At 43.5% G+C, this 27,623-nt stretch overlaps 1 protein-coding gene across 4 annotated transcripts; it reads right to left on the reverse strand.

The window, feature by feature from the left end:
* Nucleotides 1-320: 320 nt before the first annotated feature.
* Nucleotides 321-27,481, reverse strand: LOC123603424 (phosphatidylcholine transfer protein). Of its 4 annotated transcripts, XM_045488314.1 has the most exons (7): nt 27,203-27,307; nt 21,045-21,166; nt 9,626-9,743; nt 6,973-7,052; nt 3,640-3,811; nt 2,714-2,781; nt 321-1,582 (listed from the first exon to the last, which is right to left on the reverse strand). In XM_045488314.1, the coding sequence occupies exons 3-7, from the start codon at nt 9,666-9,668 to the stop codon at nt 1,517-1,519; spliced, it is 429 nt and encodes a 142-aa protein (XP_045344270.1). In that variant the 5' UTR covers nt 9,669-9,743; nt 21,045-21,166; nt 27,203-27,307; the 3' UTR covers nt 321-1,516. The 4 variants fall into 4 exon arrangements, with proteins under 4 accessions (XP_045344270.1, XP_045344268.1, XP_045344267.1 ...); XM_045488312.1 differs by lacking the exon at nt 21,045-21,166 and having other exon boundaries at nt 9,626-9,740; nt 27,203-27,481; XM_045488311.1 differs by lacking the exon at nt 21,045-21,166 and having other exon boundaries at nt 27,203-27,476.
* Between the last annotated feature and the right edge of the window lie 142 nt (nt 27,482-27,623).

The raw sequence follows: 27,623 nt of genomic DNA on the forward strand, positions 1-27,623 counted from the left end.
AGAAATGCTGTCTTTTTTTGGCTCAGCAAGAGCCTGAGAAGATGTAGGCCTACCCTTTGCTGTCAGCAGCAATCATGCCACCAGACAAAGCCCAACGTCAAAGATAACCTGAAGACAAATGTAGCCAAATTCTAATGTCAGTCTTATCAACCCTAACCTGAGTCCATCCTACACCTGGCCTTGCATGTAAGTGCACCTAAAATTCTTGTTTATGCTCAAGTTCATTACTCAGGTTGGATGTGTCTTGCAAACAAATGAGGCCCAACTGTTTTATTCTCACAAAAGGAGCAAGGTACGAAGAAAACTACAAACAGGACAAATTTATGTCACGTTGTATTTATTGGTATTCAATCTGTTTTCTTCCCAGAGAGAAAACATACAGTCTGAGGTATCCCATTTTAATAAATCCTTTGCTTCTGGCTTTACATCCTAAATGTCTATGACCCCTAATCAGGGTTCAGTGCCATCACACACAGTGGTTAAAATTTTTCCCTGAGATCATTAAGGCTATGCCTTGAGCCACAGAATATCTTGCTCTACCAAAATTCAGGAGAAAACAGGAAACTGGATGTATCTTTTAGCGGTAGAAGAGGCAGACATCTTAGGTAGAATTCCTGAGAAAAAAGTTGTAGAGTCATCCAATCCACTAATTAATATTTCCCTGGTTGTGAACTCTTATCCCTTCAGAATCTTCAAACATTCTAGAAGGGAAATTCATTTTATTGCATATAAAGACACTTTATCACAGCTGTGCGCACAGTATTTTGACTTTTGCAAACCGCCAGAGAGCCATCATGATGCCTCAGTTTCTGATAAAATGCAGAGCTAGTGAGGTATGGTCAGCCTCTCTCCAGTGGCATGTGGGAAGGAGAATCCCAGACATAGATGATGAGAAAACATGGCTATCACATTAAGTGTGTAATCAGGCCTGCCATGTGTTTAAACATGGTTTGAAATCAAAACAGCTCAGGATCTTCTACAAGTACAAATGGTGGAAAGACTTACTGGATCATCACCTCAGACCCCAGCCAAATCAACACACCAAAGCATCAGGCAAATGGACATCAGCACGTGTCTCCCAGTCTAATGCACCAAGAGTCCAGTCTGAAGGGGATGGCATCCCAGCAGCCCCTCCTGGGTTGCAAGAAGTCACATTCTGGGAAGGAGCCAGCTTGCCAGGATTGGTTGCCCTTGCATTTGTTGTTCCTGCAGCCACCCATCCCCCTAAAATGGCACAATGGAATGATTGTGTTCCCTATTGAGGACTTCCCTTTTTAAAAATAAACAAGCAAAAGTTTCCCTAATCTGACCCACATTCAATAGTGGAAGAAGGCAGCCAGTCCCGGGGTGGGGAGAGTGGGAAAGGAAGCCAGGCATCAGGCAAACACACTTGGGGACGATGCGTGGGACAGTGTGCAGGCCTCCGAAGATAGAATAGTGAAAGAAAAGCTGAGCATCAGTGGGCTGTGGCACTTGCAGAGACGTCGTTCCATGGACACACCATTCGTTCCCTTTCTTAGGTTTTCTTGAGGTAATTCTGACAGGCTTTTGCCATGTCCTTCAAGAAGTTAGGAACGCCATTCTGCAAAGCAAAGAACACTTGTCACTTCTGTGTCTTCACAGACATTACTCCTGATTCTTTGGGATGTGGCAAAGGTAAACAAAGATGCCTTGAGAATAATAAATATGACAGTAGGTCCCCTGTCCAATTTCAACAGAACGTTGCTACAGATAATGACAGAAGACCCAAGGCACAGGCGAGACTAGACACCAGGGGACACTGTTGTATGCCTTGGCTTTCACTAGTAAAAAGCTAAGATGTTTCTGAGACACCATTTTTTGGAGAGAAAAAACATAGGAAATGGGATTGGGTTGGGTTGTGGGATTCTTCCACAGAAATCAGAGAAAGGACTTCTTTTACAGAATTAGAAAATGGTGAGGCTGTGGGGGCAAAGGGTTAGGCTATTTTATTATTTAGTCAGTGCCGAACTTCGTACAAGATTTTCCCCAGACACTGCTTTATTTACTACTACTCTACAGGGTCGGTAGTATCCATCTCCATTTTTAAAAGGGAAGAAATTGATGGCGTCCCTAGATTACAGAAAGAAGCAGGACCAGGATTCAAAATCACATGTATTTGACTCAAAGCCTGTGCGCTTTTCACTCTCCAGGGAATGTGCTGAGCCCTCCCACCAGGAAGGAGGTCTCCAAAGCAGGCTGAATGATTCTCATCAAGCCAGGCCCCTAGGCAGTCTGCAGTGATCCAGTACCACAGCAGTTCCCTCTCCTTACAGGGAAACAAAACACAACACAACATCAGTAACAAAACTGGGGGCTTCCAGGCTTGGACACATCTGGTTGTCTCTGGAGCCAGGTTAGCCTTCCAGACTCCTCCATAAGCAGGGCAGGGTCTAAAGGCCCCATTTTCTCTATAATGAGCAGGCTATTGTCAGGAGGATCCAGACAGTGATCCCAGCAGGGTGTTGCCGGCAGGGAGGGTCTGACATTCCAGCTAAGGATTCTTTGTCTTTTGTCCCAGCCTCCACATCCTGGGTGTTGGCAACCTCAGTCCTAACTGTAGTCACTCAACCAAGCTGCTTCATAAAAGAGCCTCATTAGGCCTGAGATAGGATGTCTCTTCAGCCTGACGGCCCCTTGGACTAAGGCAACATTTGTCAAACACACTTCCCCCTCCTGCCTCCTGGGATCTCACCTTGGCGACCCAGTTAATGAGCCAGGACGGAATTTGGCCACCCGGGTTATCGAAGTAATACATGAAAACTAGAGGAGAAAGAAAAGACAATTCAGGAGGAGGAAAAATGTTACAAAGACAAAAACAAACCCTGCCAACCTTCCCCTTTTAGATTCAGAAAGAAGGGAGGGAGCACAGGATTCAGGAGGACTTCTCTTCCCTGTCTCCCAGAATATTTATATGTAAACATTTTTAAATCACAGTCACAGGCACATTTTGCTGCTACTCATTAAATGCCTGGCAATGTTCTATACACCTGGATATAGTATCTCATTTAATTACTTCTCTCTTTATTACCTTCATGGTACAATTGGGTCGGTAAGAACAAACTCGAGCTTATAAATGATAACATGGAGGCTCAGAGAAGTTAGGTGGCATGTCCAAGGTGACATCTGAAAAGCGTCAGAACTAAGCTTCAGATTTTGCCTCACATGCAAGGCCACGCTTGTTCCAGTACTGTAGGCGGCTGCGTATGCCTACTCTGCTCACAGCTTTTCTCCACGTGGGCTGGAACTCCAGAGAGGCAAGTCCTGAGTCTCTGGGTTTCTGCTGGGCAGGAGCTGCGTCCTCAGAGACAGTGCTGCCAGCCTTCTTGCCCACCCTCAGGCCCAACGTACGTATCCCGAGGACCAATCTAAAGTGAGAGTTTTTAAACCTTCTGGCTCTAATTTCATCTGGACAGTGCAAGAGTCAGTAAAGAATGGGCTGAGTCAGATCTAACTCAAGTTTCTGGGGGAGAATGGAGTCTCTCTCCGGGTGTTGTCTTCTACACGTGCCCATCCTCTGAACTCGGGGAATAAGCACCATGAATTTTACGTGCCTCACAATCAGCATGGCCTTGATACAGGTGGCCCTGGTCAGCGCACCAACATGCACCCCGGCCTTACCTTTGCTTCCCTTCTTGCCATCACTCTCGATTGCGAGGCTCTGCTTGTACCGATTTACCCGGATCACACCAGGCCTCTCGGCAAACTGCGGCACGGAAGTGCTCTGGGCCAGGACCACGTGGATCTTCCGCCCTTCCACGTCCAGCTCTTGCCGCTGCCGGATGTAGACGTACTGTAGTGCCAGTCAAGGCATGATATCAATGCCAGCCTTACAGATGGGCAGAAGGAAACCCCACAAGCCAGAGGCAAAGGGAGAGGACTCTGTTCCTCTCACCTGGCATTTGTTCCCTTATACTGTTACTTCACTTCCTTGCCCTGTCTCTCTACCTGCGCTGTAAGATTGTGTCCCATACTGTCTGATGTTCTCATCTGACAGCATGCCTTACCTACCTGTGAACGAGTCCTTGATGCTTTTAATTATATAGAGAAACCCCTCCTCCTTTCTCTAAGAAGGCACTGTGAGGTATCAGAGGATTGATCACTCATCAGTGGTGTGATTCTGCATTAGTTACTCCCTGTTTCTGAGGCTAAGTTTCCCTCTGTAGGGAAAGGGGGTTACACTGCTCAGCAGGCATGCGTGGTGGGGGCACTGGAGAAACCAGGGCAGAACAGGCACCCCATAAACTTTGTCCTTCCCTCCTCCAAAGCTCTAGTTGCTGACTTCTATGCACAGAGGATGGCCAAGCAATGTTACTTACACCTGCTGGTCATAGGAAGAAACCTAAGCACCTGAATGTTTAGTAGGTGGATGTCCTCTCTGGGTCAACATTGATTCACCAAAAATAACAAAGCCATTTCATCTCAATAAACACTTGTAGAACACTCACTATGTCTATGGCACTATTCTAGAGAAGATAATTTAATCCTAAGAAGCAGTGAGAATTACCATTTATTCAGACATTACTATGTGCTTTACATGTAGCACCAGTTTTGACCCTGAAATGGTCCCTGTGAGTTCGGTGTAAGTATCCCCATCCTACTGATGATAAAACTGAGGCTCAGAAAAGTAAAGAAACTTGCCAAAGACCCATAGCTCAACTGGAACCTGAATGCAAACCCAGATCTGGCCCCCAAACCTAGTTAGACTTTCATAGCTAGACAGGCCTCAATAGAATTTTAGGTTTTGCACTAGAAGGAATTCAAAGACTAAACAATTAAAAAAAAAAAAAAAACCACCCTAAGTATAACACAATTATACTTACTATAACAGCAACAACCATAGCCCCATGCCACCTCAGAGTCTCTGTGGCACCCACAGTGGTCCCAGCCCTCACTCAGACAGCCTGCAGGATGGGATGTTGCCCCCGCTCTCTGTGGATTGACGAGTAAAGTTCTTAAATGTCTTGGGGGAGAAATGAATTTGCTTTGGCTCTGGCTTTCCTCCCCCAGGCCTCTTTCCTCACAGCCAAGATTGTCCTACTCTCTCCCAAAACTTGCTCAGCTCATGTGACAGATATCACCTGACACTCCATTGAGGAAAAATCAGCTGATCTATTAAGACTTGGCAAAGGTCTTCAAAGGGTTGGGAGGTTGCTGGACCTTCCATAGAGCCTATGAACAGAGAACCACCAGGTCACTGAGGTCCAGAGAAGCGAAGGGACTTTTCCAAAATCACACAACAAATCAGGGAATAAGCTCACATTCAGTCTGGGATCTCTGGCTCAAAATGAATGTTCTTTTCCACTGCACTATTCTCTGTTCTCAAAAATTTAACCCTTAGTGGAGAGACATATGTGCATATGAGAAACTCACTGTGGGACTGTGGGGCCTGGAAAGCCAATTAAATAGAACTTCCAAGTAGCCCCAAGTGTCCACTCCTAAGACCTACCCAGCAGTGTCACAGTGAGGTCAGAGATGGACTCATGCCCTGGTCAAGGTCACCATCTCTGGAAAGAGCTGCACCTGGGTCCAGAACCTGCCTCTGCCACCCACTGGTTGTGTAAACCACAGCAAAGTTCTGACTTCTCTTTGCATCAGTTCCCTTGACTACAACATGAGGGTGATGGAACTCACTTTGCACAGTTGTTGGTAGGATCAGAGGTAACCACATAAAACCTAAGAAGTAATCCACGATCTGTTGAAATATGTACCATGTGTGTACCAACTACCTAGCAGTATGCGGGCAAGAAATAAACCCTTAAGGGGCGCCTGGGTGGCTCAGTCGGCTAAGCGTCCGACCTCAGCTCAGGTCACGATCTCGCAGTTCGTGGGTTCGAGCCCCACGTCGGGCTCTGTGCTGACAGCTCAGAGCCTGGAGCCTGTTTCGGATTCTGTGTCTCCCTCTCTCTCTGACCCTCCCCCGTTCATGCTCTATCTCTCTCTGTCTCAAAAATAAACAAACGTTAAAAAAAAAAAAAAAAAGAAAGAAAGAAAGAAAGAAAGAAAGAAACCCCTAAGGATTTTATAATCTGGTTGGAGCCAAGGTAAACACATACACTTAGACACAAACACACACACACACAATTTCTATAAAACACACCCGCATGCTCCTTCTCTTTCTTGTGAATAATTATTTAAGAACATACAAGCTTGTATAATGTCAGAGCTAGAAATTCGGTGGCTCTCCAAACTTTTTTTAATCCACAAGACCCTTTGCTGAAAGGATCTTCTATGGAAATTCAGTGTGTAAAACACTTGACTGCTGTGATTGAAGAGGACAGTGAAGGAGTGGAAACCTCACCCCTCAGTCATCCTGCCCCCACCCTGCCTGTCCTTGAAATTCCATCCCCCATAGGAGGCTTGTCCCGAGAAGGCCTCCTAGAACCTTGTAGTGTTAGCTAAAACTCCCCACATTCCATTCAACTGCTTTAATGATAAATGAGGAAACTGGGGAAGAAACATATCCCCAGTACCCAGAGCCACCAGTCAAGGAGGGATCGCTGTGGGGTCACTCAAACTGGAGACGAGATGGGGAGAGCTGGAAAAGTGAGGGTGTGAGTTGCAGTCCCCACTCTGTATGTATGCCTCTGTCACTTTACCTCCCTGGGTGCTCACTTCCACCTCTAGATTGAGGGAATTTGTAAACACTAGAAGAACTTCTCTCCAGGTCCCCTTTTCTGGAGCCAACAAATTCAAGCCTTAGAAAACTTTTCAGGAAAGTCTGAGCTGCCCTCCAGTGACCACAATCATAGACGCTCCACATGGTCAGGCCCAGAAATCACACTCTGAGGTCTCCAAAAGCCACACAAGAAGCAACAGCTTCAGCAGATGTTTCTGCAAGAATCAAAGGACAACACTGTCCACATTGCCATGGTCATGACACCACTGGGCAATAGCCAAGGGGCACAGAAACACTTAGGAAGTCAAGTAGTGATGTGCCTTGAGAAAGGATACATCTCGGTTGGACATGGGAAAAGGGTACTTCACTTCCCAGTAGACCACGGTTTCTCCATTGCATTCCTTTTCATAGAGTTCTAAGGAGAACAAAAGAAGTTAATGTATCTGGAAGCTTTCTGGGCTTCATTTAACAAGAAGCCTAGTTATGATTATCTCTGAGGGTAATGATAAACCACTAACTCATAAGGCACAGAATTCTAGGAGAAATAAGATTCATTAATGCTAAAAGCTTGTTGCCCAAGAGCAGAGTCTGGTAGACATTAAAACACAGTAAAAATAAAATAACCAAACGTGTCCATTGTATAGCACAAGCAAGATTCTCAAATACAATGCAATGGAACAAAATCAGGCATCCAAAAATAAACGTTCAGGTTTTAAAATCAGGGCAACCAGCAGATGTCACTAGAGTACCAGTAGTTTTGCTTTTGATTTCTCTCTCTAGATTTCTTGACCTATTACAGCTAGCCCTGAACTGAGTCACCCAGTCTAGTGCGTTCAACTGGGAAATGAAGGTTCTAGCCAGGGCAGTGTCCTTCCTAAACAGCTAGGAAGTGGCATAGCTGTGGCTAACCCTAAGTGTCTTGCTTCTCTCCCCTGTTTCTTTACACACTACCATGACTGCAATGACCAGATTCCCTTAATATTTCATCGTTCTATAGTGTGCAAATAGCAGCTAACTTGGCTGGAGAGAGCAAAAGAATTCAATGGCATGTACACCCTCTGACCCCAAGCTGTGCAGTATGCCTTCATACTAAGCATTTATTTAAAGAAGGAGGCAAGCCAAGGCTGCTGAAGTAACCATGACAGACGCTTAAGGAGATGCTGATGGGGGAAAAGTATTCTTTAATTCAGCTTTGGGAGGAAAATCTATTAGAAGACCATGGATTAAAGAGCTTGCCCATTGGTGCCACAAGAGACTAAAGACAGCCCTTGAGAGGAAGGGAAGAAGTAGACATCTGTGACCTTTGCATACTCAGCATCACCTCCCCCTTCTTGAACCAGTGATCTCCATTCTCCTTCACCCTTCCCCTCCTTGACTATGCGGTTTAAGCAGGACTGACTCAGCATTAATTTCAGGGCTGGGAAAATGAGCAAGATGTGGCCACAGTGATTCATTCAGGGATGGTGCATCTGGCCAGGGTCTTACCTTGTGGTTTAGTAAAGGCCCTCAGGTAGCTCACAGAATATCTAGAAGGACCAGAGCTGGGCTTAGAACCTCAGGATTGTTCCAGAGAAGCCAAACTACTTCTGCTACCGGACTAGACACCATAGTGTGAATGGCTGATGCCAAGTACCAAACATCAGAGGCTCTGCAACTGTTTCTCCCAGTGTCAGACACCTTAGCCCTGACCATCGCCAGAAAATTGATTTTGTATGCTGCAGTTCTCTCTCACATTGAAGCTGCATGTGTGTCTTACTGGCAACATCTATATTACATCCCTGAGGAGACTGGGACAGAGAACATCTGGCTTCTCCCTTGAATGGACAAGTATCACAGTTCTTCCTAGATAGAAAGGGTACTGGAAAACACTAGGAGACCACAACCATGACAAACATCCACAGGAGGCCATGAGAGCAAATTCTGGGGCTCTGGCTGCCGTGAGCAGGAAAGTGGAATGCTCCTTCCTGTTCCCGTGGGGTTATTATCTATATGGTTAGACTATAAGCCTGGATCTTCTGGTGGCCATCTTTGCCATGACATAAGAATCTGCCTGAGAATTAGGTCAACTCAGAAGAAAACTGAGTCGAGATGGAGAAGTTATTTAAGCATTAGATGCAGCTGTCCTAGAAGTCAGATACCCCTGGACTTTTCAATGCCATGAAACCAATAAACTCTTTTCCATTTCTTACACTGGCATTTGTTAACTTTTTGTTGCTTGCAACCAAAAGTCCTGACTATAGCAAAGGTCTTTCAGAGTTTACATGCACCTTGGCTAGTTCTGCAGTTCTCTTCCACTGTGACTGATTTGGCAGAGGCCACTCCCACTTTTAAGTGACAGGAGGAACCCCTATTTAATGCCTTTCACAGGTGGCATTCTCCTTCAGGGCATCACCCTTCCCCTCCTCCTTGACTTTCAGGGCAAAGTCTAAGAACTGGAGCCTTGGAGCTCTGGACCTTCCTCCTGCCTTAGCTCTACCTTCTGCTACCCCAATAACACAATAAAACCAAACTGCTCACAGTTTTTGAACACACCATGCTGTTTCATGCCTTCCTCCCTTTATTCATGCTGTTCCCTGGGCCTCAGATGGCCTCAAGCCCACCATCCCCTCACCTTCTCACCCTCTCACCTATATGCATTCTTCTTGTTGATAAAACTTTGATTCAACTTCCAAAACAAAGCTTGGACACCACCTCCTCCAAGAAGCTGCCTATGACTACCTAGGTATGTGAGATGATGTTGAACTTACAGTGAGAACAAAGGAGCCCCCAGAGCAAACTGGAGAGTAGCAGCTAAGGGAATGCAAGGAATCACAAAGGAATCACAAAGGACTCACGTTTCAGCCCAACACTTAAGACTTTCATGCCAAAATTAAAAATAAAACATAACATAGTAGAAATTGAACCTGTTGCTTTCTACTAGCTGGAATAAGTTAACAATAGATTCTACTTTCTAGATTTTTTTTTTTCTTAATAATAGATGTTATTCACCTTTAACATATTGGTCCCACTGTTTTCTGTAGTCTAAGTCCATGTAGACATCTGCGAGTAAAGCCGGAGGGCAGTCGTCCAGAACACCAAAGACTTTATACTCATAAAGTCCCGTCTGCTGTAAAAACAGAACAGGCAAAACAATCTATTGATTTCCAAATAGACAGCCGGATGACACAGCATATGAAAAGCAGATGTTCGTACAACACCAATTATTGAGTACCTCCTCTGTGGTCTTGGTAACACAATAATGAAAAAGCAGATGAGGCCCCTGCTCTAGTGGATCATACATTTATTGTAGACATTGGTGGTGGTGGTGGCGGTGGCTATAAATGCTATCTAGGTAATTTGAATAGTATATAAGGAAAGTTATGTCATCAGTGGTGCCTGTTTTGGGGGTAAGGGGTGTCCTACGTAATCAAGTTATCAGGAAAGACCTCTATGAGGGATAACCTTTATCAGAACATCTTATTCTAAATATTAGAAGGAACCAGCCATGGGAAGATAAGGAAAACCCATTCCTGGTATAGGGAAGATCTTCACGTTTATGAACCTTCATGCTCAAAAAACAGGAAGTCATAAGATCCAGAGAACTGTGGATTGGGGAGGTGGTAGGAGCTGAGGTCAGAGAGACGGTGGTGTCCAGACTCCACAACAGGGCTTTGTAAACCAGGGTGATGGGATAAAGATTTTGTTCTAATTACTAAGGAAAACCAATGAGTGACTTTAAACAGAGGAACACTAAATAAAAAGATGATCCTTGATGCTTGGTAGAAAATAGATCATAAGGGAGCAAGGAGATGGTTTGAAGACCAGTGCAATGGTCCAGACAAGAGATGATGGTGATTTAAACAAGGAGGTGACAACAGTGATTGAGAGAAGTCAGTGATTTAGGGTTATATTTAGAAGTAATGTTAGCAAGAAGTGCTGACAGATTGCCTGTGGAGAAGAGAAAGTAAAGAATTACTTAGAACCTCTGCTTGAACAACTAGGTAAATGAGACCATGCTCTAAGATAGAGAACACTTGGGAAGAGGTGATATGTGAGCTATGGGGATATCAAGAATTCTACTTTTGAGTTTAAGATGCTTATTAAACATCCAAGTGGGAGTGTCATATAGGCAGCTAATGCTCAGGGGACAGGTTACTATTTTAGATATCCATGGGGCATAATGAAACCTAACACATTGTTTTTATCAATGCCAAGAAAGAATTTGTCAACAACTTCCTTTTTATGTAAAGAACTTGTGTATAAAACATCAGCTTCAAATCACATTAGTCCTCTTTATTAAAAAAAAAAAAAGAGAGAGAGAGAGACCATTTCTAGATTCCAAAGGATGAGAGTCCCTCTCCCCGCACCACCACCACCCCCCCCCCCCACCTCCGACCTTTTTTTTTCCTTCATGCGAGACCATATCCTCCTCTGTGAGGGTTCTGGCGCTAGAGTTGGCCATGTTATGCATTTCACTTTCCCTACAATGGCAACTAACAATTCCTGACCCTCCCCTTGCCTAAAGGCTTTACTGTTAAGATTAAACCAAAGGCTTTTAGATTAAGTTCCATGCAAAAGCAAACAAATAAAACAAAAATGATGCTTTTAGAATGACACATTCTTCCATGTGCTAAAGCAATGTTATTGGCTAATCGAACATGTGAAGTCAAGAGGTAAACATGGTGAAGCTTTGTAGAGATCTTGAGGCTACAAGGGCTTCCTGGCTCAGGGGGCATAACCCAGGGCAAAACATATCCTAGTTTAAGAATCTCATCTATCTGTTAAATTAACTGGTAAGAAATGGAAGATGCAATTGAAATGGAATTCATAAAGTTCTTCCAGCTCTAAAAGTATGTGACTTTATACCAAAGGTTTCCAACCAGCAAATGACAAACTAGCAGATCTAAACACCTCACATGCTGTGAGCACAGCACGCGAGGTATTTAGATCTGCTAGTCTGTATACCCCAAAAGAAAGACAAACATCAGGAGAAATACCTCCTTCTCCCTCCTGTGCCCTCCCCTCACACAGATGGGAAGACAGTGAGGGTTTATACATACTCATACATTTATTAATCATCTCTGGGGGCGCCTGGGTGGCGCAGTCGGTTGAGCGTCCGGCTTCAGCCAGGTCACGATCTCGCGGTCCGTGAGTTCGAGCCCCGCCTCGGGCTCTGGGCTGATGGCTCAGAGCCTGGAGCCTGTTTCCGATTCTGTGTCTCCCTCTCTCTCTGCCCCTCCCCCGTTCATACTCTGTCTCTCTCTGTCCCAAAAATAAATAAATGTTGAAAAAAAAAATTTAAAAAAAAAAAAAAAATCATCTCTGGAAGAGAGACAGTTCCCTGTTCAGGAATGCTGGGGCCCCATTTTCTGTACATACTGAGCAAAAGGGATAATTATGCATTGAGATAATGATCTCAGCTTACATGAGTTAACTTTGGTTATCTGGATAAATTAAGACAAACTGTTTCCTTACACTGGTTCCCTTCCCCTTCTGAATTTAGTTACTGTCCTTAGTGACCTCAGTCCTATACATATCACAGAAAAGAAAAACAGAAAGCCCTCTTAGAAAGAGAAAAATAAAACGATGTGATTTATGTGAATACAGAAGAACGAACTATTGTTACAACTTCCTTTAAACACTCCCTTCGTGGCAGAACTGAGAGATGCCAGGACTCCAGAGGAACAAAATGCTTGGTAACACTTCCCTTGTCTATCAATAAAATGTTCTTTTCAAGTAACAAACAGCCCACCAAAATTCTTGGATCAAGGCACCTTTTCACCTATTATTTCTTTCTGACAAGGATCTCTGCAAACATACACACGATTTTACTTTCCTTTAAAAAATAAAGTGAATTTTTTATAACTGTAGAAATAATATTCATTATAGGAAAATTGGAAAATGCAAAAAACTGAATAAGGAAAATATAAATGACATGTAACCCCATAATCCACAAAGATCTATTGGTAATATTTGACATATTTCTTTTAAGTACATAAATACTTCTATATGTTACAAAATCGGAATAATATAGTTTAAACAACTTGTATTCTCTATGGAGAGATCAGACCTAATTTAGTTATTCAGTCCTTCGTTTCTAATATTTTTACAAATATAAATATTGCTGGAATAATTATTATTTCAGATGGACCAACTTGGTCCATAATTCTAATTTTTTCCATTAGGAAAGCTTCCTTAGAGATAGATTTTAGTAAAGGTTCTATATGCTTTTTTATAAGTTTAAGGTTCTTCATGCTTTTTATAAGGCTTTAAGAATTTATACCAATGTATACTCTTGCCAATAGCACAGGAACATCTCATCAGGATTGGGTACCATTGTTTGTGCAAATAGTTTGATAGGAAAGGGAATAAAGCTTGGCTTGATTTGGGCAAAGTTTTTATTACTGATGTGTAAGATCTCCTTAAAATTAGAAATATAAACTTTCTGCATTATGTGTAAGATTCAGTAGATGATTCAATAAATGATTCCAAATAAGTTTACTTAAGAGATTCTTGGCTTTCCTGAAGCTCCTCCAGAAAACCATTTGTAAGAATGTCTCCATTTATCATGCTGTAAAACTTGGTGTATATTTTTCTAATTCTCCATGTATGAATAAAATTGAAAAAAAATTATTCGGTGGTAGAGAATCAGTAAATACCTTGTGTAGAATACAGTGACTAGAAGAAACAGAAGATTTACCATAGCACAGAGTGCCTTCTTTCTTGCTAAGAGAACCTCTGTGGCAATGTACACAACTAATGACTTTGCCGGTCTCCTACACTGGTTTGACTATGGCTATTTGGAGCTACAGCAGCTATTTTGTAATGAAGAGGTACCAAACATGAGGAGGAAGACTAAAAAGACTCATTGTTTTACTGGCATCATTCATCAGCTAAACCAGTGCCATCAACTACTGACCCCTGCTCTACTTGTTAAATGAGAAAAATAAACCCCTCTTTGAGTCACTGTTTGTACAGTTTCCTGTTACTTGCAGCTAAAAGCAATCTTAATTGATAAAAACGATCCTTTCCAACAATGAATTTTACAGGAGTCCTGTGATTTGCGGGAACAGTGAAGGTTAAGAAACTCCCCTCTCCTTTGTGTTCCAGAAAAGAGCTTGTTGCAAAGAACCATCATTCCCATAGGACTTAGATAAGACTCCCAGATGCTGCCCTTGTTTACCTGTGACAAGGCCAGACACAGACGCTCTGAATTCCCTTGCATTGCCTCATAAATGATTAGCTGAACTGCTTGTCCCCACTGATCTGATCAGAACAAAATGCTTGTGAACCAGACTGGTTAAGTTTCTCTCATTCTTCCCCTAAGTGTTGGCCCACCCTCAGGCTGAGCCAGCATACAGCCCCTCCTGAGAACAGACTAGCCTCAGGGCAAAATATTCTCTGATCTACTATCCAGGCATGCCACCTTTTATCTCACTTCCTCACACTGGTTTCTCACCTTGTTTACTCATCTCTATAAAAGAAAAACTCTTTTTGCCTCATTCTTGAGACATTCACAGATCTTATGGTCAAAGCGTTCTCCCTATTACAATAATCTCTCTCCCCACTTTGCAATAATCCTTGGGGATAAAAGTCTCTCCTTGTGAGTCCAGGTTTGATTTTACTTGGCATTATTACTCTAAAGTAGAAAAGCAGACGGCCAGAATAGTGCTGATAAGACTTAGATGCATTTACAAGGAAAAACTATTATGTATAAATCCATTAAAACAGTACAGAAGTACATAAGCATTGCTATAATGCATTGTCAAGGAAGAGAGGGAAGAGATCATGGCCAGTGTTAATCAACATTAAGTATATTTAATTTTGCATATCTGAAACTCCACACACTGTTATAGAAAGTGCCACCTCCTTCCACTAGGTCAGAAAAAAGTATAATTACAAAAAATTAACATACATTTTATTATGAAATTACAAACTTGCTAGGACCTGCTGTATCCTTGGCCCTGGGAAGAAATCGGGCATACACATATTCTTGGCTTTTGAGCTTGGAACATACTTCCCCCTGGTGATGTCAGTAGTCATGCAATAGCCATGCATTCTGTATTTGAAGTTTTCTGGTCACTTTGACCTGCTATAAATTATTTTACTAATACTAGTAATTGTTCAGTTTTCAGTTTTATATTCATTACCTCATGTAATCTTTAACAGAGCTCTGTGATAGAGATGGGGATGTTAGTGTTATCTCCATCTTTATGTGAAGAAATTATCTCAGACAGGCTAAATTACTTGCTTGAGTCCCACAGCTAGTACTTGGGACAGCCAGAAAGAAGGTGACATGGGCCCTTCTACTTCCTTCAGTGTCTCCTGTTTAGCCCTATTGTCTGCACATTTCCTTCAAACCATTGTTCCAAACCACAATCTAATGATTAAGATAAAGAAGACCCATCACATAGCATCTTAGAGCCAGAAGGGGCCTTAGACCTTTACGTAAAAGAGGTCAGTGACTTGCCAAGGGTCCCACTGATGAAGCTGTTGGTTGCAAAGCCTGGACGGGAACCTGTTCCTTCTGGTCCCCAAGCCAGTGCTCTTGCTCCTTCCCTGGACCACCCAGAATGGACCGCCCACTGAGATGCTCCCCTGAGGCCTTAAGCCTGGTGTGTTTGTCTAACAGGCCTCCAAGCAGCCAGAGGAATATTTTTTAGATGCCTCTTCTGTAGAGATCAGATCCAGAGCAGGAGAAAGGCAGGAATGGGAAAGGATGAATAATAGAACTTTCAACGGACTAGTGCTTTGCTATCTTTACGTGTATTATTCCAGGGTCATCTCAAAAACCAGAAAATACCCCATGGTGGTTACCGCATGGGCTCAGAGTCACAACCCAGTAGGGTCAAAGCTCTTCTACCCACTAGCCTTGCTTTCCTCAGCTGCAAAGTGGGTCTAATGAATTTGTACTTAAGGGGATGATTATGAGGATTATGAGCTAATCCATCTAAAATTCTTACCATTGTGCCTCACACGTAAGTACTTAGCAGATATTAGATGTCATTGTCATTCATAAGGTGGGTACAATGATCCCCTTTTCCATATTAAATAATTGAGGATTCAGAACTGTAACATAATGCACATTTTTTAGAGAAACTAACATCTATGGAGTATGAAGCCAGGCACTGTGCTTGGTGATTAATACATAAAATAATCCTGTGAGGTAAGCATATTATTATCTCCACTTTATAAATGAAGAAATGGTGGAGGTGTGGGGACAGGGTTTGGCGATTTGCTACTGATCTCACTAATCAGTAATTTTTAAGATACTCTGTTATTCTGGGGCACTTGTCTAAACATCAGATTGTTATATTTCTTGGTGCTGATTCAAATGCATAAAAGAACTGAACATTTTATTTTCAACTGCATTTATAAGGTTAACATATTTTGAGAAACACTACTGCCAACAGCACACTTATTTGTCCTGAGCAGGATAAATTCTGTAAGAGCTCATGTGTTTACATATGAGAAATGCCAAAATGTCACAATGTTTGCATTTAACATTTGCAGCTCCCTCAGAGGACTAATCTGTTAGACCTCCTTTACCTCTCCCCCACCTGATCCAGAAAGGTGTCACCCCATCTCTGTAAATTATGATGTTCATCTGCATTGACCTCACTGACTGTGAGACAGTCTTGATAAATCACATTTGTCTAATCCTGGAAATGCACCTCTGAGTGTGTGCTGAATTTTCTTAACCTCTCAAAGAAGAGCTCATTCCCATTCCTCAGGAGGGGACAATATCTCAACTTTGACTGTGGAAGCTGACCAACTCCAGCCACTCTGTGGCAAGTAAACAGGCTCTGAAGTTATGAAAAGTAAGCATTTTTCACCAAAAAGCATCAATTCTAATGACAGGAATCAAGCTACAGCTGCCACTTGGAAGGGTGTATCAAGATTAAAAAAAAGGCAGTTGTGGGGCGCCTGGGTGGCTCAGTCAGTTAAGCGTCCGACTTCGGCTCAGGTCATGATCTCACAGTTCGTGCGTTCAAGCCCCGCATTGGGCTCTGCGCTGACAGCTCAGAGCCTGGATCCTGCTTCAGATTCTGTCTCCCTCTCTCTCTGTTCCTCCCCCACTCATGCTCTGTCTCTCTCTCCCCTTGAAAAACAAATAAAAACATTTAAAAAAAAAAAAAAGGCAGTTGAGTAAATCTGATTTAGTATTTTAGATCTCTCTACAAAAACATGGCAGGTTTAATCCCTAAGGATTGCACATAGCTAGGTAAGATAATAATGATGGCTAACATTCACTGAGCGCTTACTGAATACCGGACACTGGACTGATATCGGATTATCTCACTTAATCCACACAATGATAATATGAGGTGTGGCTCATTGGGAAACCCATTTTTCAGGCAAGGAAACTGAGGCTAAAGGAGTTCGGAGAAATTTCTGGAAAAGGCAAGTCTACAGAGACAGGAAGCAGATTGGTGGCTGTCTAGACTGGGAATGATAACCACAAGAAGTGTCTTTTGGGGATATCACAAATGTTCTAAAATTAGACTGTGATGAAGGCTGCATAACTCTATACATTTACAAAAATTCATTGAACTGTACACTTAAACTGAGTAAATTTTATGGTATACAAATGATACCTCATTAGAGCTGTAAAAAAAAAAAAAAAAAAAAAAAGTCTGTGAAACTCACCTAAAGTCACTCAAATAATGACCGTAGAACCTGGCCTTGCAGCCAGTGATCGGAGAGCTGAGGTCATGGTCTGTGATACTGCCTCTGGATTGTCACTGACCTCTCCAAACATACCATTGGATAAATAAGAAAGCTGCTGAAGTGCATATAGTTATAGCGAGGATGACCGTATTATTTATCATTCCAACCAGCATACTTTTGAGAGTGAAAGGGATGTGGTAAAAATATCATCAGGACAACAGGTATAAACCAGGCCTCTGGGGAGTATATTGGGTAGGACATATACACTTAGCTATGGCTCACAACAAAAACCATTTAATTTACTGTGTGTTTCAAAATGTATCTTCTCATTGGATCCCCATACAAATTTGGCAGAACAGGAATTACTTCCACTTTACAGATGAGGAAACTGAGAACCCAGCTAGAGTCTCAGGCTCATAAATCCTAAAATGACAGAGCAATCAGGCGTCAGAAACATATTTTAGCCAGGTGATGCCAAATCTGTCCTGTTGGTTATTTTTGAACAGTCCACAAGCTAAGGATTGTTTCTGCATTTCTAGGTGGTTATATAAGCACCTACATAATATCTTCCATTTTGCCTCTTGGCCCACAAAGCCTCCAATATTTACTCGCTGGCCCTTTAGAGGAAAAGTCTGGTGATCCCTGCTCGAGACCATTGCTACCACCACTTCCAAAACATACAACTCCGGAAAACTCTGAACTGCCAATGAGTCGTACTGCAATTACACATGTAAGAGAGGAAACTTTGTGTCGTAGTCATATTTACGTTTTATTTTGAATCACATGGGTGTTTACTGTGCAGGCTCAGACCACCCTTCAAAGTAAATCTGCCCATCTTGAGCACGCCATGCGGGACAAATACAAATACAAAAAAAAAAAAAAACTTAAATATACCCTATTTATTTTTTTTAACTAACTTATTTTTAATTTACATCCAAGTTAGTTAGCAAAATATATCCTATTTAAATTCAGAAAAGAAAAAGAAAATCTTGACCTATAGAGAAACATAGATGCAGGTTACACCAGACATCTTGTCAGAAACCATCCATGTAAAACGACAGTGGAATAAAATATATAGTGTATTAAAAGAGAAAATCCACCAACCTAGAATGCTGTATGCAGTGAAACTGTCCTTCAAAAGTGAAGGAGAGGGGCTCCTGAGTGGCTCAGTCAGTTAAGCGACATACTCTTGATTTCAGCTCAGGTCATGATCTCTTGGTTCGTGAGATTGAGCCCCACGTTGGGCTCTGTGCTGACAATGCTCTGATTCTCTCTCTCCCTCTCTCTCTGCCCCTCCCCTGCTCACCCTTGTTCTCTCTCAAAATAAATAAGTGAAGGAGAAATAAAAAGTTTTTCAAACAAATAAAAACTGCAGGAATTCAGCAGCAGCAGACCTACTCTGGAAGAAATGTTAAAAGATGTTCCAAGAGAGAAAAAAAAAAAAAATGATGAAGTCAGAAACTGAGATCTATATAACATATAAAGTGTTTGTTTTATTGTCTTAAAGCTTCTTGAAGGTATGAACTTTGTCTTATTCATCAGGTATCACCGGGATTTAGCATATGCCAGGCACACAATAGGTCCTAAAGACTGCTTGAACAAGCACATGAACAAATATTTTGGAGTTTTCATTCACCCAAAGGTAGCTATGGAGAGGTATCTATCCTAAACTAAATGGCAAAATAAGGTGGTTAAGTCTATCTCTAAGTTTTTCTGGGTCTTTTTTTTTTTAATTTTTTAGTTTTTTTAATTTTTTTTAATTTACTTTTGACAGAGAGGGAGAGAGAGAGAGCTGGGAAGGGACAGAGAGAGAGACAAGATCCGAAGCAGGCTCTGCAGTGAGAGCGGAGAGCCCAATGTGGGGCTCAAACTCACAAACTGTGAGATCATAACCTGAGCCAAAGCCAGACACTTAACCGATTGAGCCACCCAGGCACCCCATCTAAGCTTTTCTGGGTCATAAAAACACATTAAAGGGGCACCTCTTGATTTCACCTCTCAGGTCATTATCCCAGGGTCATGGGATCAAGCCCAGCATGGGTCTCTGCACTGAGTATGCAGCCTGCTTAGGATTCTGTCTCTGTCTCCCGCTCTGCCTCTTCCCTGGCTCATTCATATTTTCTCTATTTCTCTCTCTATCTCTCTCTCTCTCTCTCCCTCTCTCCCCCCCTAAAAAACAAAACACATTAAAAGTCCCAGACTAAAATTCAAAGGTTCGTATTTGCATGGATGCTCCCTTTCTTACATGAATACATTCATTTACATAATTTCCCTGATGGATAAAATAGCTTCACAAAATTATGTCCAGGGACTGTGAGCTTGTGAAGTAACAAACTATTCCCACCGAAGGGCCCCCTAGAATTCTCCTTCCGCCCATAGGTGGTGACTCTGATGTCAACAGCAGGTTGGAAGACCCAGCAAGAACCATATTGCACTTGACATTGCTCCAATTCAGCCCCCTGCTTCAATTGGTATGGTATTGTGTCCAAGGATCCAGAATGTCCAAATCTTTGCTGACAAGTCACTTCTGCTCTCAGAGTCCCAAAGGCCCAATGAAAATCAGAGTTTTGCTTTATTAATAGTCACCTCCTGTGATCCCCATGGAGGAATTTGGTGAAAGACAGGGTGAGGGTATGAAGCCTGGCTTATACCAAGACAGGAGTGGGAGGTCCTACTCAGCCCTCTCCTCTCAGTCCCCTCAACTTAAACCTTGGGACCAGCATTCTCACACAGTCTCACACCACATGCTCATCAGGAGAGAGAGGTGAGGAGGGGAAGACCTGAGGTTCTGATATATCCATCCAGCTGCTTGCTCAGAAATATGGAAAAAGAGAGAGAGAGACACAGAGGGAGAGAGAGCGAGCATGAGCAAGAGAGCACAAGAGCTGGCCTCAGTCTGTGGCAGGTAGAAGAATGCCACACATGGGTGCTCTGCATTCAGACATGGTGGCCCTGCCCACTGGTAAAATGTGGCTCCATAAGTGTCCCAGGTCCAATAATCATTAGGTCACTCATGCCGGTAGCTACTCCTCCCTTAGCAGAGAGGTAAAAGGGTGAGAGAAGGGGGCAGAACAGTCCTGTAATCTGGAAGTGAAGACACTCCTGACGATTATGATCTCACCTGTGGGGTGCTAGTGGAAACTTCTCAGCCATTGAAGTAAACCTGTTCTTGTGGGAGTTAAATCTGTGCTTCCCACCTAAAGGCCAAACTTTCCCTTAGCCAAGCCTGGCTAAACACCATTTTCCCAGGAATGCCAGGCTTTTTGTATTTTAGTAGGTACACAGCATAGAAAAGAACAGTCCCTGGAAAAGAGCCGTCAGCTCCTGAGCAAACTTCTTGATTAGAAGGCCCATTAAAGGACAAAGGCACACTGCAGGCAGTCCCTTCTCATAGCGCCAGACATTCAGATTTAAAAATGTTAAGAAGTCAAGCCATTAACCCCATCAGCTCAGACCACTACTTACTGGTCTAAAGTGAGGGTGCAAAGCTCTGCCTGCTGATTTCACACTCTCTGTAGGCATGTCACAGTGTCAACTGGCATGATGATGTGGCCCAGAGCTCCAAGGAGACCTGACTGCAGATCACTGGGAACGCTTTTGTAAGTGACCTGTGGCCCTTCTCTACCAGGGAGACTTCTTGGCACAGCTCAGAAGTCAACATTCACTCCCCCAGGTGGCCACTAACTTAAAAATCAGGAGAGTGAGTCTTCAAATGGTGTTGCTTTTGTCTTAAGATATTCTTCTTTCTCCCTCTTACCTTTCAGTTTCCACTGCTTCTCTAGGACTCTCCACCCCCCAGCACCATTCTAGATGGTCCCCATACATTGGTGGTACTCAGGGTATAGTCCCTGGACTGGTAGCTTCAGCATCACTTGGCAACTGGTTAGAAATAAAACACAAAAAGAAGAAAAAAAAGAAATACCATTGTGCCATATACCATTTCATTTGATGACTGTTGAGAGGTCAGTAATTCTGAAAGGTAAATATTATCCTTGTTTTGAAAATGAGGAAGCTGGGATTTCAAAATGAAAAGATAACTGAATAACATCACCCAGCTAGTAAGTGGGGCCTGGCCCCTGGCTACTCTCCAACCATAGATTCACCCCAGTCCTGTATCCTTTTGGCTCTTCCTGGAAAACAAGGCAAGCTTAGCCTGACTCAGGGACTTAGCACTCAGTGTTCCCCCTACTACAGTGATTTAAAACCCAGCAAGTCTATTTGAACCTCCTGGGAAGTTTTAACATTGAAAACAAAAACAACAACAAACCAGATTATGAAGCATTTCAAACATACACAAAAGTAGAGACAACAGAATGATCAACCCCTGTAATGAAAGGGGAGTTTTTCAAAGGACTACCCAGGCCACAACCCAGATCAGTTAATTCCAGGATTCTAGAGTAGGGCTTGGTCATGTCTTAATAGCTCCCAGGGTGATCCTAATGTGCTTGCGCTTTGGAAAACACTCTCTGGTACATTTCTCCTCCAGATATTTGCATGATGCAATCTCTCGCTTCATTTCTGTTCCCACTCAAATGTTACCTTGGCAGAAGGGTTCTCCAGATTCCCTCATCTAAAACACATCACATCATCCCTGGCCACCACTGTGATACCATCTCTCTATCCCTTTACCCCACTTTACTGTCTTCATAGCATTTTTCACCCAATGTATCATTACATGCTATGGGTTTATTCTCATCAGTGAATGTCGTTCATTGTTCAAGAACTCATTCATTGGAACAGTGGCACATCTTCCCATTCATTGTTTATCCCCAGTGCCTGTGAGGGCAATAGCACATGGGAGGCACTTTGATGAATCTTCTCTGAATGAAAAAAAATGAATGACAGTGGGCAGAATGGAGATTTTAACCCAGGATTGTCTGCCTCCAAAACCCATGTTCTTCCCACGATACCATGTGGCAGTTCGGGGCTAGTTTTGCTTATCCTCCAGAAAGAGAAAGTAATTCTTGCCTTGAAGCAAGCTGTTTATTTGGTGCTAAGCTTATCAAAGTAGGCTGGTTCATGTCTAGTTATTAGTAAGTAATTAGGTCCTGTGTGGCTCACTTAACAACTGGGTATTATTTCCATCTGTAAAATAGGAAAATAGGCCTGTCCCTACCTATCTTCCAGATTTGTTTACAGGGATAAAGGAAACTTACACGTGACAGCATTTTGTAAATTAAATCACTATGTAACGGTAAGTTATTGACATTACAACCTGGGGAGGAAAAAAGAGAAGAGAGGAAGGAAACAGCAGGCAAAGGAAGTAGAAAAAAGAAGTGAATGAAAAAGATGATGGCATTGAACAGAATGGTTTCAAAGAAACTTTCAAAGTCAAAAACCTGTGATTTAATAGAAAAAGAGAAAATGAAAAAGTATCAAAATACTGTATATCAAAAGTGACCATCTATGGGGCACCTGGGTGGCTCAGTCGATTAAGCTTCCAAGTTCGACTCAGGGCATGATCTCGCGGTTTGTGAGTTCAAGCCCCGTGTCGGGCTCTGTGCTGACAGCTACTCAGAGCCTGGAGCCTGTCTTCAGATTCTGTGTCTCCCTCTCTCTCTGTCCCTCCCCTGCTTGCACGCTCTCTCTCTCTCTCTCTCTCTCTCTCAAAAATAAATAAAAAACATAAACAGAAAAAGCTACAATCTTTTTTTAATATAATTTATTTTTTACACCAGATAACTAAAATGCCCCTACACTTCAGTCTTTTCAAAACATGCAAAACAGATCATCGTCACAGTTCATGGTGGATTAACATAAATGTCTATACGTGATCCAGACACATAGTAGGTTGTTCCCAAGAGAACAGTCAACCTGGTGGAATGGATAAAAGCCACTGCAAAATCTGTTTACACTGAGAAGGGTGGCTGCCCGATTCTTTCTATCATAAAAATTCCCAGTGTTACCTGCTTTTCCCTACCCCACCCCATGAGGCCACTAATATGCTTTATATGTAAGTCATGTTGGACTGGCTTTATCATGTTGGAGATATTCATCTATTAAATATGCTTATTAGCCAAATCATGGTAAATACTTTGATAGAGGAGGTCCCCTTTGCATGGGTACTATGTGTAACCTTACTGCTGCAAAATTCAAGCAATCCAAGAAGACTTACCAGATTACCTATCTCAGTATCCCTTATATGGATGTTAAAGATGCCAAGAAAAATTAGACTAACAAGAAAATGGGGAAAGAGAGGGGAGAATCAGAGCACTTATCTCAATAGAGTGGAAATCTTTAGATGGTTATTAAGAAACAGGATGAATGAAGCAAATGTTGATGGGGTTGAGGCAAAGTAGCACTAGCTAAAGTTAGATGGACCAGTTGTACCCTGTTGGCCCTTCAACATTAAAGGGCTCCATACAAGTCCACTCTGTTTACCCCAGTTGTTGGAATTTAAAAAGCCAGAAAGCAAAGACTGAAATACTGAACCTCACCTGGACTCACCTGCAGCAATAGTCAAGTAGATTAATCAAGATGAAGACTAACAGAAGGACCAAGGTCTTCTGGTCTGAGCCCCCAGTTGGGGACCTGAGGACCCAAGGCCATATACACTCATGTGTGTAAAATGGTTTGGGTTGGTGGAAGAAAAGACACATAATGGTAACATGCAGGGTGGATTAAACACCACTGGCCCACAAGACAGAAAAGGGTTTTGGGGCAGATAGGTGCAGGTCTATGCAGAATGTGGGACAAGTGAATTCACTTTTGATAAGGTATGGTATTCGGATGGAAAGATTTACTAACTGGAAATTAGAGGGAATTCTCTTCCGGGAAGAAGGCAAAACGTGAAGTCAAACTGGAAAGAAAATGAGGCTCTAGCAAAGTGGGCCAGGCAGCAAATAATGCTGGAAAATGCTAGAACCCAGGAAGGGTTCTAGGAAAGGGCTTATACCCTAACTCAGTAGGGCCTCCTGACATTTTAATACAGATGGAGAACAAAGTGGCCATGGAGCAATGGCCCTCCGTCCTAGCTGCTGAGGCTCAGGGCACACCTACTGGAATCCCATGCCCTTTAAACTTAAAGAAGTTACCTGGGAGCACCTATAATTTACATCAGTGTACCATGAATGCCCTTATCCCTAAACAGGTTGAAATAAGACATATGGTATTGTTAGTAGGGATAGGAACTATTCTGAATACCACTCATGTCCTCCCCACAGGAGGGAGGCAGGCCCTGCAATGTAACAATACACAATGGAAACAAGACACAATAGAAAGCCAGGCACTGTCTCAGCTCACAAGCACAAAAGCAAGAAAGCACAGGCTCACTGGAGTAAAGGGTAGAGTGCTCTGGGCTGGCTGGAGGACAAGGGGTGTGCAGATGAGTCATGGGATATAAAGCTGGAAATGTAAGTTGGGACCAAACTAGTTCACTCATCTCAATAGAGTGGAAATCTTTAGATGGTATTAACAAACAGGAAGTATGAGGGGCGTCTGGGTGGCTCAGTCTGTTGATCGTCGGCTCAGGTCATGATTACACAATCCTGAATTCGAGCCCCTAGTCAAGCTCTGTGCTAACAGCCCAGAGCCTAGAGCCTGCTTAGGATTCTGTGTCTCCTTCTCTCTCTGCCCCTCCCCACTCGGTCTCTCTCTCTCTCTCTCTGTCTCAAAAATAAACAAACATTGGGGCACCTGCGTGGCTCAGTCAGTTAAGTGGATGACTTTGACTCAGGTCATGATCTCGCAGTCAGTGAGTTCAAGTCCCATGTCAGGCTCTGTACTGACAGCTCAGAGCCTAGAGCCTGGAGCCTGATTGGGATTCTGTGTGTGTGTGTGTGTGTGTCTCTCTCTCTGCCCTTCCCCACTCATACTCTGTCTCTCTCTCTCTCTCTCTCTCTCTCTCTCTCTCTCCCTCCCTCCCTCTCAAAAGTACACATTAAAAAAAAATTTTTAATAAAATAAACATTAAAAAATAAAAAGAAACAGGATAAAATAAAAAGCATTAATGCAATTCAATAGTCAACAACTTGACAGGATAACTTATAATTTTTGACTTTACAAACGCACAAGAGCAATATGCATTCAGTAGAAACAGTACTTTGAATTTTGAATTGTTATCTTTCCCTGGGCTAGTGATACGTGATATAGTACCTTCTGATGCTGGGCAGGGGCAGTGAACCACTATACTTACAACTATTCTGCACCCCATACAATCATCCTGTTTTCAGTACACTCTTCAAAAAATTACATGATATTCAACACTTTAGTATAAAATAGGCCTTGTGTTAGATGATTTTGCCCAACAATAGGCTAATGACAGCATTCTGAGCACAGTTAAGATCAGCTCGGCTAACTGTGATGCTCAGTAGGTGAGGTGTATTAAACGCATTTTCAGCTTATGATATTTTCAGCTTATGATGGGTTTATCAGGATGTAAACCCATCATAAGTTGAGAAAGATCTGTACAGTCTACCCAGCAGCATTTGACTTCTCTCAGAGAGGCAATGCAGGAGCCTGCTCATGGCACAGGTCTGCAAGTAGACAGGTGAGTTCTGATCCCAGTTCAGACCTTGAGCAATCACCTTAACCTTTGCACACATTCATTTCCATATAGGTAAAAAGGTGATAATTACAGTGCCTTACATTAAGACTGACATGAGGATTCAGTAAGTCAATAACTGTGAAGCACTTAAACAGTGCCTGGAACATAAGACAGCATGCAGTGTGTGAGCTATTATAATAGTATTAATTCTGCAATCAACAGTGCCACTGAAAGGGGAGTGGTAAGACCACAGCCTCTCCTTCAGGTGCCTGATCAGGCTGTAATGTGTAGGATGGAAGGGATCAGAGAGGAAGGAGGAAGGCCAGAAGTCTTCTGCAACTCTAGGTGAAAGGTACCATCCAAAGTGCCAACCACAAAGGAATGAAAAGGGAAAGGAAGGGGGCCAGATATCAGGCTTGTCTGAGCAGCTGAACTGACAAAACTTGGCAAATGCCTGGATATGGCTGGTAAGGAAAATGGAATGGTCAGAAGAATAAAAGATTTTGTCTGAAAACATGTCCACTTTGGCACCAAGGCACCTAATGAAATTACACTCAGAAATTAATTCCACCTGCGCTGGACTGTGAGCTTCTTGTTCATTTTGTCACACCCCGTGGCCCTGCTACACACACGTTCAGAGTGCCTCCCTACTCTATACTACTCTGGTTCTCTGCCAGTAAACCTTGATTTCACTTCACTTGCCTAAAAGTGATTTATTATCCCATGTGCCTTCAGTTACTATCACTCACTGTAACTGATGAAAGGTCTCAGGTACAACGCAATCGTTCCACCTGGAAAGCTACCTGATTCCAAAGGCCTCCGGGAGTGCCTGGAGAATTGCTTAATAACCAACTCTATTCCTCCTACCCTTTAAGTTAATCTTCTCCCTAAAGCTTCAGACTAAATTCTTAAGTGCCCCTTACAAGAAAGGGGCAGCTGTGAAATGAAATGACTAAAATGACTGAGATGATATTAGCTCCCTTCTCAGCCACACTGCTCTGCACACACACTATCACCCTGCACATCCAGTCAGTTTCTGAAAAGTCTGGTCTCCTTTCCACCTGTATGCAAACCCTAAGGTTCTCTCCACCCCACCAACATACACACATCAGTGGCACCCACCCGGGAAGAGGATCCACGTCCCTTGCAGCCAAGTGCATGGGGCTCAGACTCTGCAATCCTGCATTTTAACCCTATCATTAGCTTCCAACAAACCACTCCCGCCCTGGGCCTCAGACTTAGGCTGAATTCGGATGACCTCCCAACTGCAGGGGCAAAGTCAGTTGCCAGCACTGCCCCTGCGCTCCCTCCTCCCTGCTCCGCGTGACCAACTCCGGCCCTGACTTCCTAGGCCGCTGCCCCGCGCTTCCCCTGGGGAGGTTGGCCCCGACAAGCGACTGCCTGGGATCCTCCAGCTGGCCGGCCGCTACCTGGTCCAGCAGTCCGTAGATGCTGAAGCCCAGGGTCTCCACCAGCAGCTCCCAGTTGGGCCCTGCCGGCGCGCGCCGCTGGATCTCCGCGCAGGCCTCCCGGAACTGCTCCTCGGAGAAGCCGCCGGCCGCACCACACTCCATCTTTTGGCAGCCCTAGCTTCTCCGCCTCCCGGGCGAAGCCGCGGACCCGCCGGGTGTGCGCTCTGGGGCGGGCCGAGAGGGTGGTCCAGCGTGATTGGCAGGGACCAGAGGCGCGATGGGGCGCTGGAGGGATTTATGGGGAGGGAGGAGCCTAGGGGGCGTGGCCGCGGAGGGGCGGGCTTAGGGAGGTGGGCGGGGCTGGCCTGAGATCGTGAAGATGGAAGAGAAGTAAAACCAGAGAAGCGCTGGACTTGATCTCGGGCAAGATGCAGGAGCT

Source organism: Leopardus geoffroyi, chromosome E1 (assembly GCF_018350155.1).
Source record: "Leopardus geoffroyi isolate Oge1 chromosome E1, O.geoffroyi_Oge1_pat1.0, whole genome shotgun sequence".
Classification (NCBI taxonomy): Eukaryota; Metazoa; Chordata; class Mammalia; order Carnivora; family Felidae; genus Leopardus; species Leopardus geoffroyi.